This window comes from Melospiza melodia, chromosome 26 (assembly GCF_035770615.1).
Source record: "Melospiza melodia melodia isolate bMelMel2 chromosome 26, bMelMel2.pri, whole genome shotgun sequence".
In the NCBI taxonomy this organism is placed as follows: Eukaryota; Metazoa; Chordata; class Aves; order Passeriformes; family Passerellidae; genus Melospiza; species Melospiza melodia.
This window is the reverse complement of record NC_086219.1, coordinates 6,203,365-6,224,221: the sequence shown is the minus strand read 5'-3', so window position 1 is coordinate 6,224,221 and position 20,857 is coordinate 6,203,365. Positions and strand designations below refer to the sequence as shown.

Below are 20,857 nucleotides of genomic sequence, written 5' to 3'. Positions count from 1 at the left end.
CGGCCTAATCCCACCCCCGGGCTGGGTGTGCGCGGGTCCGAGCGGGGAGAAGCGGCCCGGGACGCCCACGGGATGTTCGGGGGGTCCGGGGGGCGGTCCGGGCTCCGGCCAGCCCCGAGGGACGCGGGGGGAGCGCTCCCCGTCCTGCCCACGCCGTGAAATATTCACCGCGACACCCGAGCCGGGCTGGGCCCGCGCCAGCGCCGGGCACGGCCGGGTTTGATTTCTCCTTGTGCTGAAAGGCTGCGTTTGTTCGGCCGGGACAAAGCGCTGGAATTCTCCCTCGGGGCGGGCAGGGCGCTCCGCGGGATGGGGACAGCGCTGGGGACAGCGGACCCCCGGCGGCGTTAATCACCTTGGTTTTAATTAAAGCCCCGGCTGCGCGTGGGAGCCCGGAGCGCTTTGTCCCGCAGCTGTTCCCAAACCCCCTCCCCGCCATCACGCGCGGCCCGGGTTTAATGTCGCTCCTCGGGGCTCGGGAATATCGGCCGGGACACAGCCCCGGGGAATGGGGGTGGGAATGGGGTCGGAAATGGGGTTAGAAACTCGCTTTTGGGGCAAAAGGGGAGGGGGAGGGGGATATGTGGGAGCATCCCCTCGCGGGTTCTCTTCGAGCCGCAGGTGCAGCCGCACCTCACAAACGCTGCCAGGAGAGCGAATTGCCCGAAATCAGCGTGTCCGGCCCCAGAACGGCAGCGGGGCTGCGCAGGGCCGAGCCGTGCCCGGGGCTCTGGGCGGGTTTCGGTTCCCGGGGCGGTGCCAGGCGGTGCCAGGCGGTGCCAGGCAGGCACGGGGAAGTGTCGCGCTCCGGTGGAGACGAAGAGCGGAGGAAATTCCCTCTTGGAAAGGCGTGAAAAGGTCCCGAGGAGGGCAGGAGGGGTTCCTGCACCTGAGAACCAGGTTCCTCAGCAGGAAGCGATTTTTTGGCCAAAACAGGGAATTTTGGGGGTGCCATCAGCTGCAAAGCCGCGGGCGCGGACTCAGTGACCCCACGGACGTGGGATGGGGCCCGCACCCCCCAGAGCAGCCTCCCCACCCCCGCTGTCCCCACCAGCCCCAAACCAAACCCCCGTGCCCAAAACCAGGCTCCAAAGGACATCTTCACACCGGGAGCAGAGAAAGGAAGGAGAAGAAACGGGGAAATGCTGCCCCCTCAGTGTCCGTGAAGCTTTATTGGCCAAACCCGAGCTGTCGGTGCTTTTCCGGCACAGGAAATGCACCTTCCCCCTGGGCTGCAGGAGATGCACACCTTCCCTGGGCTGCAGGAGATGCACATCTTCCCTGGGCTGCAGGAAATGCACCTTCCCCCTGGGCTGCAGGAGATGCACATCTTCCCTGGGCTGCAGGAAATGCACCTTCCCCTTGGGCTGCAGGAAATGCACACCTTCCCTGGGCTGCAGGAAATGCACTTTTCCCTGCAGGACCCGGCCCAGGGGGCTCAGGGCACCACGTGCCACCACTTGAAGGCGAAGGGCTTGCGGCGCACGTTGGTGCCGCAGTGAACATCCCCCGACAGGACGTGGTAGGAGAAGAAGTCGTCGATGAAGGTGCAGGAGAGGCCCAGCGGCTCCAGCAGCTCCCGCACGCGCTGCTCCAGGCAGCAGCGCCCGCCCACCACGGGCCCGAAGGGTTTGGGGATGCCCAGGTGCCGGCCCAGCACCAGCATGTTCACCTGGGGCAGAGCGGGGAGTGCAGCAGGGATTGATCTGGGGGATTGGGATTGGGGCAGGGTTGTGGGGTCGGGGTCTCACCATGTCCGGGAAGAGCGCGTCGGCGCGGGAGTTGGTCAGGATGAAGAGCTGCGGGATGTCCACAATGTCCTGCTCGCTCAGCCCCAGCTCCTGCTTCAGCAGGTTGCGGTTCCAGTCGATGCAGCGCTGCGGGAAGGATCCGGAACTGCCATCCCAGCCCTCCACATCCCACCCACGGACCCCGCTGGATCCCACCCCATCCCTGCGCACAACCTCCCACCCCATCCACATCCCATCCCCATCCCTTCCCCAGCCCAGCCCATCCCATCTCATCTCCATCCCATCCCCATCCCCATCTCATCCCACCATCCCATCCCCATCGTATCTCCATCCTGTCTCATCCCATCCCCATCCCATCCCCATCCCATCCCATCCCATCCCCATCCCCATCCCCATCCCATCCCATCCCATCCCATCCCATCCCATCCCATCCCATCCCATCCCATCCCATCCCATCCCATCCCATCCCATCCCATCCCATCCCCATCCCATCCCATCCCATCCCATCCCATCCCATCCCCATCCCCATCCCCATCCCATCCCATCCCATCCCCATTTCCATCCCCATCCCATCCCCATCCCCCTCCCATCCCATCCCCATCCCCATCCCCATCCCCATCCCCATCCCATCCCATCCCATCCCCATCCCTTCCCCAGCCCATCCCATCTCATCTCCATCCCATCCCCATCCCCATCTCATCCCACCATCCCATCCCCATCGTATCCCCATCCTGTCTCATCCCATCCCCATCCCAACCTTCCATCCCATCCCATCCCATCCCATCCCATCCCATCCCATCCCATCCCATCCCATCCCATCCCATCCCATCCCATCCCATCCCATCCCATCCCATCCCATCCCATCCCATCCTCTCCATGTCCCTCGGCTCATCTCCCTCTCCTCACCCTCTCCAGCCCCTCCGGCCATTCCCCAGGACCCCAAATCCCATCCCTGCACCCCGGAACGCCCCTGGAATGAGGAGGAGGAACCCCCCAGGTCCCACCTGCACGTGGCGGTTGTCGCTGCGCAGGGACTCGTCCGCCAGGATCTCGTCGATGCTCTTCTTCTCAGTGCCCTTCAGCCCTGGGGCGAGGGAGTGCTCAGGGACAGAGGGACGGACAGAGGGACGGACACTGGGATGGACAGGGGGATGGGCGGCGGAATGGACACTGGGATGGACACTGGGAATGGGCAGAGGGATGGACAGCAGGATGGACACAGGGACGGACACAGGGATGAATGGAGGGATGGACAGTGGGATGGACACAGGGACGGACACAGGGACAGACAGTGGGATGGACAGAGGGATGGGCACTGGGATGGACACAGGGATGGACAGAGGGATAAAAAGTGGGGTGGAAAGCGGGATAGACAGAGGGATGGACATTGGGAATGGGCAGTGGGATAAACAGCAGGACGAACAGTGGGATGGACACTGGGATGGACACTGGGATGGACAGTGGGAATGGACAGCAGGATGGACATTGGGAATGGACAGAGGGATGGACAGCGGGATGGACAGAGGGAAGGACACTGGGAATGGATACTTGGAAGGGACAGCAGGAAGGGGCAGCAGGAATGCCGTTCCCTAGGGATGGCCTCAGCCCTCACCGATGAACTGCGTGGCCTCCCCGTGGCCCTGCTGCTGCTTCTCCTTGAAGAGTTTGTAGCAGGCGTTGGGACTGGCCAGGAGCAGCCGGAATCCCTGCGGGACAGAGCCCGGGGGTCACCCCTGGTGTGGGGGACAAAACACCCCAGAGTCCGGCTGGGAGGCACCACAGCCATCCCAAACCCAGCCCTGGGGCCATGGGATGGCCATGGAGATCTCAAACCCATCCCTGGGGCTATGAGATGCTCATGGAGATTCCCAAAGCCAGCCCTGGGGCCATGGGATGGCCATGGAGATCCCAAACCCATCCCTGGGGCTATGAGATGCTCATGGAGGTTTCAAATCCATCCCTGGGGCTATGAGATGCCCATGCCAATCCCAAATCCATCCCTGGGCTATGAGGTGCCCATGGAGATCCCAAACCCATCCCTGGGCCATGAGATGCCCATGCCAATCCCAAATCCATCCCTGGGCTATGAGGTGCCCATGGAGATCCCAAACCCATCCCTGGGCCATGAGATGCCCATGCCAATCCCAAATCCATCCCTGGGCCATGAGGTTCCCATGGAGATCCCAAACCCATCCCTGGGACTATGAGATGCCCATGCCAATCCCAAATCCACCCCTGGGCCGTGAGATGCTCATGCCAATCCCAAATCCATTCCCCTGGGTAACCCCAAAGGGGCTCCATCCCCCAGAGCCCCCGGAAGGACAAACAGCTGTCAAAGGGGATTTTTGGGGTGCTGTGAAGAGCCCTGGGCAGGCTCTGGGGTCGGCACCTTCCTGTCCAGGGCAGGGACGAAGGTGAGGAACTCATCCACGTGGCCCACGCTGAGCCACTCCGAGTAGACCTCGAGCGGCGCCTGCACCTTCTGCGCGAAGAGGAAATCCCGCACGGCGCGGCACATCCTGCGCCCGGCCATCCTGCGGGACAGCTGGGGTGGGCACCACTCCTGCCCCAAAACCCCACCCCAAAAACTGCTCCCTCACCAAAACCCCGGCCCCAAAACCCCCACTCCAAAACCTGCACCCCACCCCAAAACCCCAGCCCCAAAACCTGCTCCCTCCTCAAAATCCCCGCCCCAAAACCTGCTCCCCACACCAAAACCCCACCCCAAAGCCTGCTCCCCACCCCAAAACCTGCTCCCCCACCAAAACCACCACCCCAAAATCCCCTCCCCTAACCCAAAACTCCCTCCCTGAAACTCGCTCTTTGCCTCAAAACCCTTACCCCAAAACCCCCTCCCCAAAACCTGCTCCTTCCCCAAAACCCACTCCCCAAAACCTGCTTCCCGCCCCAAAACACCCTCCCCAAAACCCACTCTCCATCCCAAAAGCCCTGCCCCAAACCGTGCTCCCTCCCCAAAACCCACTGCCCCAAAAGCCCCTCGCCAAAACCTGCTCCCCACCCTAAAACCCACGCCCTGCCCCAAAACCCTCTCTCCACCCCAAAACCTGTTCCCCTTCCCAAAACCCCCTCCCAGCCCCATAACCCCCTCCCCAAAACTCACTCCCTGCCCCAAAACTGCCACTCCAAAACCCCTCTGCTTCCCAAATCCTGCTCCTGTCCCCAAAACCTTCTCCCTGCCTCAAAACCCCTGCCCCAAAACCCACTCTCCGCCCCAAAACTCACTCCGCTCCCTAAAACTCTCCAAAACCCATTCTCCACCCCAAAATCCCCTCCAAAACCCATTCTCCACCCCAAAATCCCCTCCCCGAAACCCCCTCCCCAAAATCCACTCCCCAAACCTCCCCCCGATCACCCCAGGGATCATTTTTATCCTGTTTTTCAGGGAAAATGGCCCAAGCTACATTACAGACATGCACGTATTTAAATACATGTAATGAAATAAATTATAGATTGTTCTGCTTTAATACAGATTTATCTGCCTGATGGCCCAATTATGTATAATTATATCTGTTATATATTAATATAATCCTGTGTTATTTATAAAGTGAGGTAATAATAAATGTTATATAAATATATGTTGCTAAAATCACCATATTGTATAAACATATCAATATAAATATGTATTACTAGATCCCTATCTTATATAAATATATCAACATAACTCTCTGTGTTTTAGATAAATACATCAATATATTCCTATATTATATAGTGTTAATAATATCTTATATAAATATACACTGCTAAATCCCTATATTATTTAAATATATATATTGCTAAATTCCTATAATATATAAATATATATTACTAAATCCCTATCTTATATATTACTAGATCCCTAATATTACTTAAATATATCAATGTGTCTTGCTGTATTTTTAGATAAATACATTGATATATCCCTATATTATATATAAAGGGTGTAAATGTATATGTTATATAAATATATATTGCTAAATCTCTATAAATGTGTCAGTAGAAATATATACTATTAGATCCCTAATATTACATAAATATATCAGCATATCTCCCTGTATTTTGGATAAATACATCGATATATCCCTATAAAGTGTGTAAATGTATATGTTATATAAATATATATTGCTAAATATATATATTTTTATATATTTATGGATATAAATATATCAGTACAAATATATATGACTAGATCCCTAATATTCCATAAATATATCAGTGTGTCTGCCTGCATCTTGGATAAATACATGGATATATCCCCACATTTTCCATAAACACATCTCCAGGCTGGATCTATCCATACAGATGAAATCATTCCATGCCCAGTTCTGCTCGGGCACCTCTGGGATGAGTTTTTCCCATCCCTGAAATTCCCAAATCCTACCTCGCTTCGGTGTGAGGGCCAAGTTTTCTTTAATAGAACGGGTTGGGAAGATGTTAATTAAATTTCCAGTAATGAGGGACAATTGGGGCCTCAGTGGGGCTGGGAAAATCACATTTCCCTGCATTTTCTTTCCTCTGGAAGCACTGCAAGCCCCGGGCTGGGACAGGAGCGTCCCATGGGTTTTTTGGGATGGGATCAGGAGCGGGTGTTGTTTTGCCCAGAAAATGCCCTCCTTTGTGGAGGTTTGGCAGGGAGCTTTGTTCACTGCCGAGCACTGCCTGGCCTGGGCACAACAACCCTGGTTATTCGGGATTTCATGGGAACATCAATCCCCAGTTGTCCGGGATTTCATGGGCTCAGCTACCCCTGGTTATTCGGGATTTCATGGGCACAACAACCCTGGTTATTTGGGATTTTATGGGAACATCAATCCCCAGTTGTCCGGGATTTCATGGGCTCAACTACCCCTGGTTATTGGGGATTTCATGGGCTCAACTACCCCTGGTTATTCGGGATTTCAGGGGAACAACAACCCCCGGTTGTTCAGGATTTTATGGTCACAACAACCCTCGGTTATTCGGGATTTCATGGGCACAACAATCCCCGGTTATTTGGGATTTCAGGGGAACAACAACCCTCGGTTATTCGGGATTTTATGGTCACAACAACCCCCGGTTATTCGGGATTTCAGGGGAACAACAACCCCCGGTTGTTCAGGATTTTATGGTCACAACAACCCTTGGTTATTTGGAATTCCATGGGAACAACAATCCCCGGTTATTTGGGATTTCAGGGGAACAACAATCCCGGTTATTCGGGATTTTATGGGCACAACAACCCCCGGTTATTTGGGATTCCATGGGAACAACAATCCCCAGTTATTCGGGATTTCATGGGCACAACAACCCCCGGTTATTCGGGATTCCATGGGAACAACAACCCCTGGTTATTCGGGATTTCACCCTGTCCTGGGCTCCCCTGCTCCTCTTCCAAAGAGCAAACCCAGTCCGGGTGTGTGGGGTTGGGGAAAAAGGGGTGAAAATGGGAAAAAAAATGGGAAAAGGGTTAAAGGGGGAAAGGGGAAATGGGAAATGGGAAAGGGAAAAGGGGAAAACGGGAAAAGGGCAGCCGGGTTTTGTGAGGATCAGAGGAGCAGCCGTGGTGCTTGCCTGTAAAATCTGGGATTTTATGGGCATCAGGACCAGGTCTTTTCTCCAAGAGGTTCGAGTGAGGGTTTTGTGATGTCCCTGGGAGGGTTTTGGGGTGTCCTGAGGAGGGCAGGTGCTCACCAGGGCAGGGGGCTGCCGATGAGGATCCGCCCCAGCGGGTACTCCTTGCCCCGCACCGTCACCGGCGGGCTCACGTCCAGGTTCCCGAAGGAATCCAGGCTGGTCACGCTCTTCCCAGGAGGCTCCCGGGTCACGTAGCCAAAATCCGGGCCCTGGGAAAGAGGGAAGAGGTGCCAAGGATCTCCAGTTGTGTGGATTTGGGGTGGAAAAAGGGGGATTTCAATGCAAGGACACACCAGGATCTTCTTAAAAGCGAAATCCTTCAGGCCTCTGTTCCTGGGAGAGTCGAAGACCACGGGGAAGGTTTTGTGTGGAGCCTCCACGTAGCCAAACTCCAGCTCATCCTGTGGGAAGGAGACGAGGAAGAGGAGGAGGAGGAAGGCTCCCGGGGGTGATAGGAATCTCCAGCAGGGATGTGGGGAGGGTGGGGCAGGAAATGGGGCGAGCCTGGCAGAGCCCAGCCTAAAACATTGGGAAGCTCCTGCCCAGCCCTCCTGGGGTGACACCACAGCCACAGTGTCCTGCTGGGGTCCCCTGGCACTGGGGCACTCCTGCACAACCCCACGGGGTGACACCGCAACCACGGTGTCCTCTTGGGGTCCCTCTGGCACTGGGACCCTCCTGCACAGCCCCACGGGGTGACACTTGCAATGGGGTGCCCTTGTACAATGAGGTCACTCTGGAGGTGTCCCTTGGGTTCCTCTTCCAAAGCACCACAGGGACACTTCTGCAAAAGGGACCCCTTTGCAATGTCCCACAGGGTCCCTTTTGCAGCAGCGACCCCCTGTGATGTCCCATGAGGTCCTTCTTACAATGGGGTCCCCTTTGCAATGTCCCATGGGGTCCTTCTTGCAATGGGGTCACCTTCAAAAGCCCCACGGGGTCTCTTTTGCAGCAGGGACCCTTTGTAATGTCCCATGAGGTCTTTCTTGCAATGGGGTCCTGCTTGCAGTGTCCCATGGGGGCCCTTCTACAATGGGGTCCCCTTTGCAGTGTCCCATGGGGTCCTTCTTGCAATGGGATCACCTTCAAAAGCTCCACGGCGTCCCTTTTGCAATAGGGTCCCTTTTGCAATGTCCCATGGGGTCACCTTTGCAATGTCCCCACAGGGTCCCCACTGCAGTCGGGCCCCTCCTGCACAGCCCACTGGGTCCCTGTCCCGGTGCCCCTCTGTGTCCCTGGTGCCAGCCAGGGCTCCCAGGCCATTGTCCCCGTCTGTGCCACCCTGGCAGCATTCCCTGTGCCTCAGTGTCCATGCCCTGGCATTCCAGGGTCTGCCCAAGCCACAGCGGGGCTCTCCTGTTCCCGGGTGAGCTGACCTGGATCCAGCGGTCGCTGCGCGAGTCCAGCTCCGAGCACACGGTCAGTTTGCAGTTGGCTTTGCGCAGCAGCTCCCGCAGCCCCTCCAGGAAGGCCTCGTTGGAATCCGAGCCCTGCTTGATGCTGGGGGGACATTGAGGGACCAGGGCTGTGAGGGAGATCACGGGGAACCCCCAAAACCCCGACCCCACAGCTCGTTCCTCAATCCTGAGCACCCCAGGCAGCATTTCCATGTGGGAATGGAGCTGGAGAAGGAACTCCCACCTTTGTGGGTTTGGAGTAGAGAGGGAACTCCAGCCTTTGTGGGATTGGAGCTGGAGAAGAAATTCCAGCCTTTATGGGCTTGGATGTGGAGAGGGTCCTCAGCCTTTGTGGGATTGGAACTGAAGAGGGAATCTGAGCCTTGGTGGGATTGGAACTGGAGAAGGAACTACAGCCTTTGTGGAATGGAGCTGGAAAGGGAACTCCAGCCTTTTTGGGATTGGAACTGGAGAGGGAACTCCAGCCTTTGTGGGATTGGAACTGGAGAGGGTCCTCAGCCTTTGTGGGATTGGAACTGAAGAGGGAATCTGAGCCTTGGTGGGATTGGTTCTGGAGAGGGAACTCCAGACTTTGTAGCGTTGGAGCTGGAGAGGGAACTCCAGCCTTTCTCCCTGGAATTTAAACACCCCAGGCAGCATTCCTGCATGGAATTGGACCTGGAGGTGTTCTTCCCGCATTTCTCCTTGAGATTTAAATGCCCTGGGCAACATTCCTGCATGGGAATGGACCTGGAGAGGGAACTCCAGCCCTTCTCCTTGGGATGGAAATGACTCCCACGGCAGCAGCTGGCTCCCTTCCCAACCATTCCCAGTCAGGAATGCCTAAGCCTGGCTCACACACAGCCAGGAAGGGTCGGGAACTCCTCCCTGGTGAGTGCCCCTAGGCAGGGGACACCCCTGTCCACAGCGGGGACACCCCTCCTACCTGCAGACAAACACCTCCAGGGGCTGCTGCGTGTTGGGTGTCATGATCCAGGGCGCCACGCGGAACACCACGGTGTCCGTGAAGATCGGCGTGCCCGGCGAGTCCTGGTGGAGCCAAAACAGAGTCTGGGACCTCCAACCACGGGGGTTTTGCTGGGGGAGGGGTGGGGCTGATCCCCCCTGTACCTTATGGGGCACCTCCAGCAGGCTGGCGCTGAAGGACACGAGGCCACTGAAGCCCCGGTCGGGGAACTCCAGCCCCTCCACGTAGAAGGTGCTGTCCCCGTGGCCAGCGTGCTCCAGCACGTAGGAGAGCTTGTCCGGGCCCAGCACAGGCTTGTAGAGCGGGTAGGCATCACCACCTGGGGAACCCCAAACGCAGCAGCCTGGAGAACCCCAGATTCCCACCCCAAACTCAGCAGCCTGGAGAACCCCAAACCCAGCAGCCTGGAGAACCCCAGATTCCCACCCCAAACTCAGCAGCCTGGAGAACCCTGAATTCCCACTCCGAGTTCAGCAGCCTGGAAAAACCTAGATCCTCACCCCAAGTTCAGCAGCTGGAGAACCCTGGATTCCCACCCCAAACTCAGCTTGGAGAACCCCAGATTCCCACCCCAAACTCAGCCTGGAGAACCCTGGATTCCCACCCCAAGCTCAGCTTGGAGAATCTCAGATTGCCACCCCAAACTCAACTGCCTGGAGAGCCCCAAATTCCCACCCTGAACTCAGCCTGGAGAACCCCAAATTCCCAGAGCCTGCCCACAGGGGGACACGCCAGCAGGAGGAGGAGGAGGCTGGTGCCCAAGGGTGGCAGAAGGGCTTCCTCCTCCTCTTCCTCCTCCTCCTCCTCCTCCCTGGGGAACACGCTTGATCTTCCCGGGACAAAGAGGGCTCCGTCCCCTGGGGTCCAGCCCTTTCAAGGAGCATGGCTCTGGCTGAGGATCTCTAATGACACCCTTGGCTCCCCGGACCTGATTTTCGGCGCGGAGCTGCCGGGGATCCAACCGTTCAAAGGCGAAGGGCGCTGCCCAACAGGACGGGCTGCTTGGCTGCTTGGCTCCCTGCCCAAGCCAAAACAGTGCTGGGAGCCACGTGGGGCTTCCCGCACCATGGGAATGTCAAAATTCCAGCCCTCATTGGGAAAAGCCTCTTTGGAGCCTTCTCCCCCTTGGTTTTTCCTATATAGACCACTGTGTGCGACAGCAGAAGCGCTTTGGGGTAAAAGTGTGACTACAGCAAATGAGGAAAACCTGTGGGGCTGGCTGGCTTTGGGGTCCCACAGGGCTGCTGGGGGAGGCAGAGGCACTCACGGACGGCGTGGAACACCCGCACTTTGTCCGCGTCGCTCTCGGGGACGTGCAGCACCACCGGGTACTCGGCGAAGATGGCGCTGGGGCCCTCGGTCCGCAGCAGCATCACCGACATGTCCTGCAGGTCTGGGGGACACAGGGGACACCGAGGGAGAGGATGGCAGTGGGGGAAACCCCCAGGGAGCCCCTCAGGGTCACAGCCCACCTGCCGGTGTCCGTATGTCCGCCTGGCCGCTGTCCGTGCCCCCCGCGCCGGGGCTGTCGCGGTCACAGTTGACCAACAGCACGGCCCCTTGTCCGTCCGGGCCCCACGTCCACTTGGCCTGGAGGAGAAGCATCGAGAGGGGACAGGAGCAGGATTTCCACCATCCTGGGCTGAGGAAAGCACCCAGGAGAAGGATTTCCCCCATCCTGAGCCAAGGAAAGCCGCAGGCTTGGAGGAGAACCCAACCACACTTTGAGGAAACATCAGCGCCACTCAAACGGCCCCATCCCAACGGCAGCTCCAGCAGGGCCTGCACCGACTGCTCCAAGATTTTATCTCCCAGCCAGGCTGGAAGTACCTCCAGCCTTGCCTGGACACGGCTGAAGCACTTCTGGAAGCTGAGCCCATCTTGATACCAATTTACGCCGCTGATCAGGCTGTGGTTAATCAGCCCGGCTGATCTGTGGTTAATTAGCCTGGCTTGAGGGCCTGGGCAGAGGGAGATGTGTGGCCAAAGGGGGAAATCTCCTGCTGCTTGCTCAACTCGTTCAACGGCAGATTTGGGGCCCAAAAAGGTAAAGAAAAAGAGAACGGAGGTGGAAGAGAAAGGGAGGAAAAAGGGAAGAGAAATGGAGGAAAAAGGGAGAAAAAATGGAGAAAGAAGGGGGAAAGAAGGGAGGAAAAAGGGAGGAAGAAGCCGAGAGTTTTCTCCTACAGGATCCTCAGGGCCAGGCTGTAGCTGCAGGTGGTTCTGGTGTGGAATAGTAAAATCAATCCTTTTCCTGCTCAATTAGTAGGCTGAGGATCTGCCGGGCTGTTTGCCCTCACAGAGACACCACCCAGGTCCCTGTGCCCCCTGGAGATTTTCCAGTAAGAGGCCGGTGATGGATCCGCCCTCCCAGGACGCTCTCCTCACTCACCTTGTCCTTGTCCTTGTCCTTGCCCTTGCTCCTCACTCGGCCGCTCCGGCTCCAGTCCACATCCAGGGACACCTCTGGAACAGCAAGAGGGAAGGAAGCCATGGGCAGGGGACGAGATCTTGGGGACATTTTGGGCTCTCCTTGGCACCATGACCTCCACACCAACCCCACTTCATCCCCCCGAAGCTGCTCCAGACCCAACAGAACAGGAGAAGAAAATCCAACCCAACAGCTTTGCCATGGCTTTCCCTCTTTCATCTCCTCTCATTTTGGTTCCCCCCAGCAGGGACATCCCCACTTCATGGCAGATTTTATTTTTTCACAGCATTTTTTATGTTTTCATGGCAGATTTTATGTTTTCGTGGCAGATTTTACGTTTTCAAAGCATTTTTTCATGGCAGATTTTGTTTTACTGCCATTTTCCAATGTGCTCATGGCAGATTTTATGTTTTCACAGCAGATTTTATGTTTCCATTGCATTTTTTTACGTTTTCACCCATTTCCTATTGACTGTCCTGTTTTCCACGAAGCCAAAACACGGTGGAGGCACAAAAATGTGTTTTCACTGTGGTTGAGCAAACACCCAAATAATTTCTAGGAAACCTGACCATTTCCTCATAGGGCTCTTCTTGCCCCAAATTTCTGCCTCTGTTGCAGAGATTTGGAGACTTCAGCCAAACCCCATCGCAATCCTAACCCAAAAACTCCTCCAGATGGGACACACAAAGTGTGGAAAGCACAGGGATTGAATCAGACATTGTTCTCCTTGGGGCACGGAGGACGACGTGGAAAAGCCAGGAGGGAAGCTCTAAATCCAAGCAAGAGAAGAACATTTGGAAGGCAAAATCCCTGTGGCCAGTGGTGGCCCCAGTTGGCTCCAGTGAGGGCCATGGGACATGGGAAACCTTCAGACTCTCCAGGGGCAATTTTGGGAGGCGTAGGCATGATTTGAGGACACAGGTCAGACTGTCATGTGAACGCTTCAGAAAATCCCAAATTTAGGGTAATTAATCCATCCAAGTGGAGACTTCTGCACCCAGACTGGTTGTCTAGACTCCCTTTGTAGTCAGCAGGGGAGAGCAGGCATTTGGAGGGGATGATTCACCTCACCCTAAACTCCTGAAATAGGTCAGGCACCGCTTCGGTGCCGATCCCTCTCCCCTGGTGCTGGCTGGAGCTGGGTGAGGAGATCTCCCATGGATCCTCTTCTCCCGAGGAACCACCTCAGCACAGGAGGATGCTCCTGGGTGGGGACACGGCCCAGCCTCCGTCTCTCCCACACCATATAAGGCAGTGTTTTATTAATCATGGTTTAATTATTTCCCTCTTGCTCGTCAGCATCGGTGAACACCCAAACCTTTATTGCCTGTGGCCCCCAAGGAATTCTGGCCTCGTGGATCCAGCCAGATCCCAAGAGACCAGGAATTCCCTGAGCCTTGGTGGGCACCTACCGACACAGGTGAGGTACAGCCAGGCCACCGCCAGCTCGCGGCCCTCGCGGTCGTAGTAGGAGATCTTCACCTGCCAAGACATCCCCACACCGTGAGTGACCCACACACCACCAGGCTCATGGGATCTCCATCCCCACACCATGACCCCACACCCCGCTGGGCCAGCAGGATCTCCATCCCCACACTGTGACCCACACCCCACCGGGCTGGTGGGATCTCCATCCCCACACTGTGACCCACATCCCACTGGGTTGGTGGGATCTCCATCCCCACACTGTGACCCACATCCCACTGGGTTGGTGGGATCTCCATCCCAACACCGTGACCCACATCTCACCAGGCTGATGGGATCTCCATCCTCACACTGTGACCCACATCTCACCAAGCTCATGGGATCTCCATCCCCACACCATGACCCCACACCCCGCTGGGCCAGCAGGATCTCCATCCCCACACTGTGACCCACACCCCACCGGGCTGGTGGGATCTCCATCCCCACACTGTGACCCACATCCCACTGGGTTGGTGGGATCTCCATCCCCACACTGTGACCCACATCCCACTGGGTTGGTGGGATCTCCATCCCAACACCGTGACCCACATCTCACCAGGCTGGTGGGATCTCCATCCTCACACTGTGACCCACATCTCACCAAGCTCATGGGATCTCCATCCCCACACCATGACCCCACACCCCGCTGGGCCAGCAGGATCTCCATCCCCACACTGTGACCCACATCTCACCAGGCTGGTGGGATCTCCATCCCCACACTGTGACACACATCCCACCAGGCTGGTGGGATCTCCATCCCCATACTGTGACCCACACCCCGCTGGGCCAGCAGGATCTCCATCCCCACACTGTGACCCACACCCCACCGGGCTGTTGGGATCTCCATCCCCACACCGTGACCCACATCTCACCAGGCTGGTGGGATCTCCATCCGCACACCCCATTGGGCTGGGAAGATCTCTGTCCCCACATTGTGACCCACATCCCACCGGGCTGGCAGGATTTCCATCTCCACACCGTGACCCACACCCCACCGGGCTGGTGGGATCTCCATCCCCACACTGTGACCCACATCCCACTGTGCTGGTGGGATCTCCATCTCCACACCGTGACCCACACCCCACCGGGCTGGCAAGATCTCTGTCCCCACACCGTGACCCACACCCCTTCTGGCTGGTGGGATCTCCATCTCCACACTGTGACCTATACCCCACTAGGCCAGCGGGATCTCCATCTCCACATTGTGACCCACATCCCACTGTGCTGGTGGGATCTCCATCCCGACACCCCGCCAAGCTAGCAAGATCTCCATTCTCACACTGTGACCCACATCCCACCAGGCTGGTGGGATCTCTGCCCTCCCAGGACCATGGAATGAGCTGGGAAGGGCCCCACAAGGATCACCACTCCAACTCCTGCCTGCCCACACATCCAGGCCCTGGGAGGTCCATCCCAGCCATTCTTCATTAATCACAATTCATTGGAAGCCTCCGTGCCATCTTCAGCACAAAATCGGGCACAGAAAACATCAGACTTGGCGTATTTTTTTGCTGCCTGGCACCGACTTTTGCAACCCCTGTGATGTCATTTTTGAGGCACCAAGTGGGACCTTCTCCTTCTGGGTTTCATTTCTTGTCAGTGCCAATTACACAACTCTTCTCGAGCTTTCCCCATGACAAACCACCCTGGTGTCAGCGTTACTTATAAATCCTTGAGTTTTCCTAGGAAATGTCACTTATTTCCCGCAGTTTGGCCACATGAACAGCACGTAGGACAACCTGACCTGGTTGTCATCGACGGTCCTGCTGGTGACATCGATGGTCACCACTACCTCGATGTCGGGATCCAGGGGCCACCGGGCGTCCAGGCTGGGCTTTGTGGCGGGGCTGTGGATCATGTGCACCGTCACCGCCGGCGTGGCGTGCACGTCAAAGGACGCGGCACCTCTCGGGGTGGACCTGGAATGGAGCAACCTCGGGTCAGAGACCACGGGAGCCAAGTCCCCAAACCTGGAATTAAACCCAGCCATGAGTGGGCGGGAGGGGCCCCGAGACCATCCCTGGGTGATGAAATGGTCCCTGGAGTTCCACACGTGGGACCTCTGTGGCGGCGTTGGGCAAGCCCGGCTCCCACTGCAGCTCCGGCACGTCCGGCCATGGTTTATCCCACATCCAACCTCCCTCTGCAACCATGAGAAATTCCCTGAATTTCAGTGTCCTGTGACAAAACCCCAACCGGGGAAGAGCCAGGATGATTTTCATGCCAACCACGCATGGAGCTGGGTGTTGTGGGACCATCCCGTGACCTGAGGGATGCTGGGGCTGGAGCAGAGCCTGGATCCGGGCACGCAGCTCCGTGACATCCTGGGGAGCCTTTGAAGTGCTGCTCCCTGCTCATTACAGCCCCGGCCGCTCCATCCCGGCAGCCCTGACCTGCTCCCGCTCCCCTGGCTGCGGCCCAGGGGGAGCCGGGTGGAAACTTGGGCAGCGAGAACATAAAAACCACAACACCAAAACCCCGCGCGCCACGGCAGGGATTTATCCCCGGTGTTGTTCTTGGCACAGCGTTCCCGGTGCCTCCAGCAGATTGTGAGGAGATTAAGGCATTCCATGGGCTTGGCATCCCCGTCAAAAACACCCCATGAAGATATGGATCCAGGAAATGCTGGATCCCATCCCAACACTCCACAAAGTTGTGGATCCAGAGGGATGTTGGATCCCATCCAGAACACTCCGTGAAGCCATGAATCTGGGGAAATGCTGGATCCCACCCCAATACCTCACAAAGCTGTGGATCCAGAGGGTTGCTGTATCCCATCCCAACACCCCACAAAGCTGTGGATCCAGAGGGTTGCTGTATCCCATCCCAACACCCCGCAAAGCTGTGGATCCACAGATTTGGGGCTCTTTGCCGTGGATTTGTGGCCCTCCCACCTCAGCAGCACCACCCAATTCCCAACGAGCTCCAAAGTTCTGCCCCAAGAAACCCAAATTGATGCATCCATCCCTAAATTCCCCCCCAGCCAGTGCTCCCCATGAATAAAATTATCCCATTTTTCAGCTGGAAGAGCTTCCACCATCTGCTGTTTGGGACCATGGCTCAAATTTGTTACCAAGAAGCCAAATTACCCCATTACGGCTCCATAGGTTTAAATAGGACTGACAGAGCTCTGAGTCCAAAAGCAGGACAAAAAATTGCAGGTAATGGGTTTTCTACATTCCCGTCTGCATGAGAGGGGGAAACGAGGCTGTTTTAGGGCAGCCAGAGCTCTCTGAGGGGACGGTGGCACATCCTGGCCTGGCTCCAGCGCTCCATCCCAATAATTGCCCGGATGCGATGCTGACCGGCTGGGTCTGCGTTCTCTGTCATTATAAATGTGATTTATTAAATAATGACACTGTGGCAGCAGGGCAGGGACAGCTGCCTATCTGCCCAATAAAGCCACCCCATACTTAATTCTGCAAAAATCCCTTTTCCTGACGCTGCCCGTGCATGGCCGCTGCTAAATTTTTTCTGCCTGAGCCACACATTTTATTCCTCCTCCCGTTTTAGCTCCGAGTTGCACATCTTAAATTGCTCTTGCCCAATGTTCTTAGAGCCAGAAATAGACCCGGGCTTAGCCGGGGTGTGATTGGGCTTTGCCTCCAAACCATCCTGGCCCGGCTCCACTGCAATGCCCTGAGCCAACATTCCAGCTTTGGATGAGCTCCCTGTGGGATATTGTACCCAAAAATGAACTCCCTGTGGGATATCATCCCCAAAAATGAGTTCCTTGTGGGACATCATCCCCAAAAATGAGCTCCCTGTGGGACATCATCCACAAAACCAGAGTTTTGGGTGGAGTCCCTATGGGACATCACACCCTTGGATGAGCTCCCCATGGACATCATCCCCCAAAGCACACCCAGCTCTGGAGGGACCTGTCCCTTCAAACCCTTGGGTGAACTCCTGACGAGCTCTGAGTCCCTCACCACCCGTTCCTCCTCCAAACCCATCTCAAAGCCCTGCAGCTCCATGGAACATGTCAGGATGCTCTGATGCTGGGCAAACCCATCCCAAATCCCTGGCCGAGAATACGCCAATGCTGATCAAACCCATCCCAAATCCCTGGCCTGGGATGCCCCCACCCTGATCAAACCCATCCCAAATCCTTAGCCCAGGATGCCCCAATCCCCATCAAACCCATTCCAAATGCCAGCCTGGACTGCCCCAATTTGGAGCAAACCCATCCCAAATCCTTAGCCCTGGATGCTCCAGTCCTGATCAAATCCATCCCAAATCCCTGGCTGGGATACCCCATGCTGATCAAACCCATCCCAAATCCCAGTCCAGGATGCCCTAATCCTGGTCAAACCCATCCCAAATCCATGCCCTGGATGCTCCAGTCCCCATCAAACCCGTCCCAAATCCCTGGCCCGGAATACCCCAATCCTCATCAAACCCTTCCAAAACTGGCTGGAATTCCCCAATCCTGATCAAACCCATCCCAAATCCCAGCCCGGGATGTCCCAAACCCCATCAAACCCATCCCAAATCCCAGCCCAAGATGCTCCAATCCCCATCAAACCCATCCCAAACCCCTAGCTGGACTGCCCCACGTTGACCAAACCCATCCCAAATCCCAGCCCAAGATGCTCCAATCCTGATCAAACCCATCCCAAATCCCAGCCCGGGATGCCCCAAACCCCATCAAACCCATCCCAAATCCCAGCCCAAGATGCCCCAAACCCCATCAAACCCATCCCAAATCCCAGCCCGGGATGCCCCAAACCCCATCAAACCCATCCCAAATCCCAGCCCAAACCCATCCCAGATCCCAGCAGCTCCATGGATCACACCAGGCTGCCCCGTGCCCGGCCCTACCGGCGCGTGTCCAGGAAGACCTCGGTGCCCAGCACGCAGACGCCGCGGGCGGCGTGGCTGGTGGACATGGGCACGACGTGACGCGGGGCCATGGCGAGCCGGGCACGGCCGCATGGGCAGGGAGCTCCGCCGGCTGTGCCGGGAAACCAGCAGGACTGGATTAAAAGGCTCGGGAAGGAAACTCCTCCTTCCCTGGATGACGGGGTTCGGCCGGGGGACCCTGGATCCACCTCCATCCCGAGATGGAGCTGATAGGGCAGCCCTGGGGCGGCTCCAGGGGGAACAGCAGGTGACAGCCAGGCCTGCTGGATGCTCCTCAGCGGGGGTTTGGGTTTATTCCTCTCTTTTTGTTCCTCCCCAGCTCCATCTCAAGCCCTGCAGCTCATGCATTAAACATTCCCAGTCCCCCGGCAGCGCAGGGTGGTTGTTTGGGGTTATTACAGTGCTGTCATTAAAACCGGGCATTTTCTTTAAAACACCCCAAATTTTCCAGCCGGCCTCTCTGGGCCGGGTGAGTCACAGCCCCAGCTGCAGCAGCAGGGCCATGCCTGAGTACAGCTGAACAAAAGGAAATGTTTGCTCAGGCCGGTCCTTCCCATCCCAACCATCCCAAGGACGGGAGGGACAGGCAGGGAGAACTGGTTATGGGGCAGGCGGGGAAGGGGAAAACACCAACAGCCAACAAGCAGAGGCTTCCCCAGGAAACTCAGCCTCCTCTGGGTCTCACTTGGACCCCGAGCTCCAGGGGAATGGAGGTTTCCAGGCTGAGATCCCACGGGAAGGATCCCCTTTGCTGGAAGCTGTACTGCAGATATCCATCGCTCTCCAGGCCATCCCATCCTGGAGGATTTGCCTGCCTGGGAGCAGGGAAACCTGGCTGGAGCGGGAGGGAGGGAGCCCTGCCTGTGGGGATGGAGGGAGCAGCTCCACAGGGTCCATTTTATTTTATTTTATTTTATTTTATTTTATTTTATTTTATTTTATTTTATTTTATTTATTTTATTTTATTTTATTTTATTTTATTTTATTTTATTTTATTTTATATCTATTACTACATTTTAAAACTCTAAATTTTACGTTTCCTACTCTGTGTTATTATTCACTTCTAATTAACTACACACTCGCAATCTTAGCGTTATTAATAAATTTCGGAAGCTTTCTTTATGGCTTTAGGTTGAATGCAGTGTTTTCTTGAGTTAGAGGTTGCAGTACAAAAGTTTGAAGTTCTCAGCATCTAGAATTCCAACGGCTCATCCTCAGGGAATGGGGTGGGATGTGCTCAGGACAGGGAATGGGAAGGATGGGCTGTACTGGGAACAGGGAATGGGAAGGATGGGATGTGTTCAGGATGGATGGGATGTGTTTGGGAACAGGGAATGGGAAGGGCAGGATGTGCTCAGGACAGGGAATGGGAAGGATGGGATGTGTTTGGGACAGGGAATGGGAAGGATGGGATGTGTTTGGGAACAGGGAATGGGAAGGATGGGATGTGTTTGGGACAGGGAATGGAAAGGAGAGGGCTGGGAAGGGCCAAACCCCTGTAGGGAGCAGCAGGAAAGGGCCCAGGAGAGCCAGGCAGGGCTCAGAGGAACCAGAGCCAGCACTGCACCGAGCTGGACGTCCTCAGCTGCCAGAGCAGGGAATTCCCTGTGGGATCAAACTGCTGGGATGAGCCCAGCTGGGCTCCAGGACGATTCTCCAGGAAAGGGCTCTGGGAAAGGGATCTGGAAAGGGCTCCAGGAAAGGGCTCTGGGAAAGGGCTCCCTCCCACTTTGATTGCAGCCACCACCCCCAGCTCTGTGTCTCGTACCCCAGAAAAGCTTCAGGAATTAAAGGAGCCCAGAGGAGCAGCCAGGAGGCTCCAGCAGGGAATGCTGGTGGCGTTTCCAGGCTCTGCCAGGCCTCCCTCGCTGGAGATTTTGGATAAGAACCCATTTTCCACAGCCCAGCACCACCCAAACTCCTGCTGGGAATGGCGTTGGCTCTCCAGGCCTTCCTGGAAGCACAAACCCTGGTGGATCCCCGGGCTGGGAGCTGGAGTGGTGGAGTGGCCCCAGAGGGCCGGGCTCCCCACTGGAGGATGCTGGTTGCACTGGTTTGTACTGGGCAGGGGCTGGGGCCGTGCTCTGAGCCTGCTCGGCTGGTTTGGGCCGAGGGATGGACAAAAACACACCTGGGGGTGGGACGGGAGCACACCTGGGGGTGGGACAGGAGCACACCCGGGGCTGGGACAGTGGGATTGGGGCGCTCTGTGAACTTCAGGGAAAGGAGCTCAGCAGGAGCTGGGGCCTCAGTGCTCCCCAAAATCCACCCCTGGGCACGGAGAGCCCAAACCTTCCAGGGCCGGGTGGGTTTTGCAGCTCAGTCCCAGCCCGTTCTCACCCAGCCCCAA

The 20,857-nt window shown here is 56.5% G+C and overlaps 1 protein-coding gene across 1 annotated transcript; it reads right to left on the bottom strand.

Moving 5' to 3' along the window:
- Window positions 1-1,166: 1,166 nt before the first annotated feature.
- LOC134429623 (protein-arginine deiminase type-1-like) lies at window positions 1,167-18,557 on the bottom strand. The gene is made up of 16 exons (XM_063176867.1): window positions 18,466-18,557; window positions 15,386-15,560; window positions 13,590-13,659; window positions 12,139-12,212; window positions 11,219-11,336; window positions 11,014-11,139; window positions 9,890-10,065; window positions 9,705-9,808; window positions 8,738-8,861; window positions 7,655-7,762; window positions 7,419-7,570; window positions 4,141-4,285; window positions 3,364-3,457; window positions 2,756-2,835; window positions 1,752-1,877; window positions 1,167-1,672 (listed from the first exon to the last, which is right to left on the bottom strand). The coding sequence occupies exons 1-16, from the start codon at window positions 18,555-18,557 to the stop codon at window positions 1,439-1,441; spliced, it is 1,998 nt and encodes a 665-aa protein (XP_063032937.1). The 3' UTR covers window positions 1,167-1,438.
- Window positions 18,558-20,857: the final 2,300 nt, after the last annotated feature.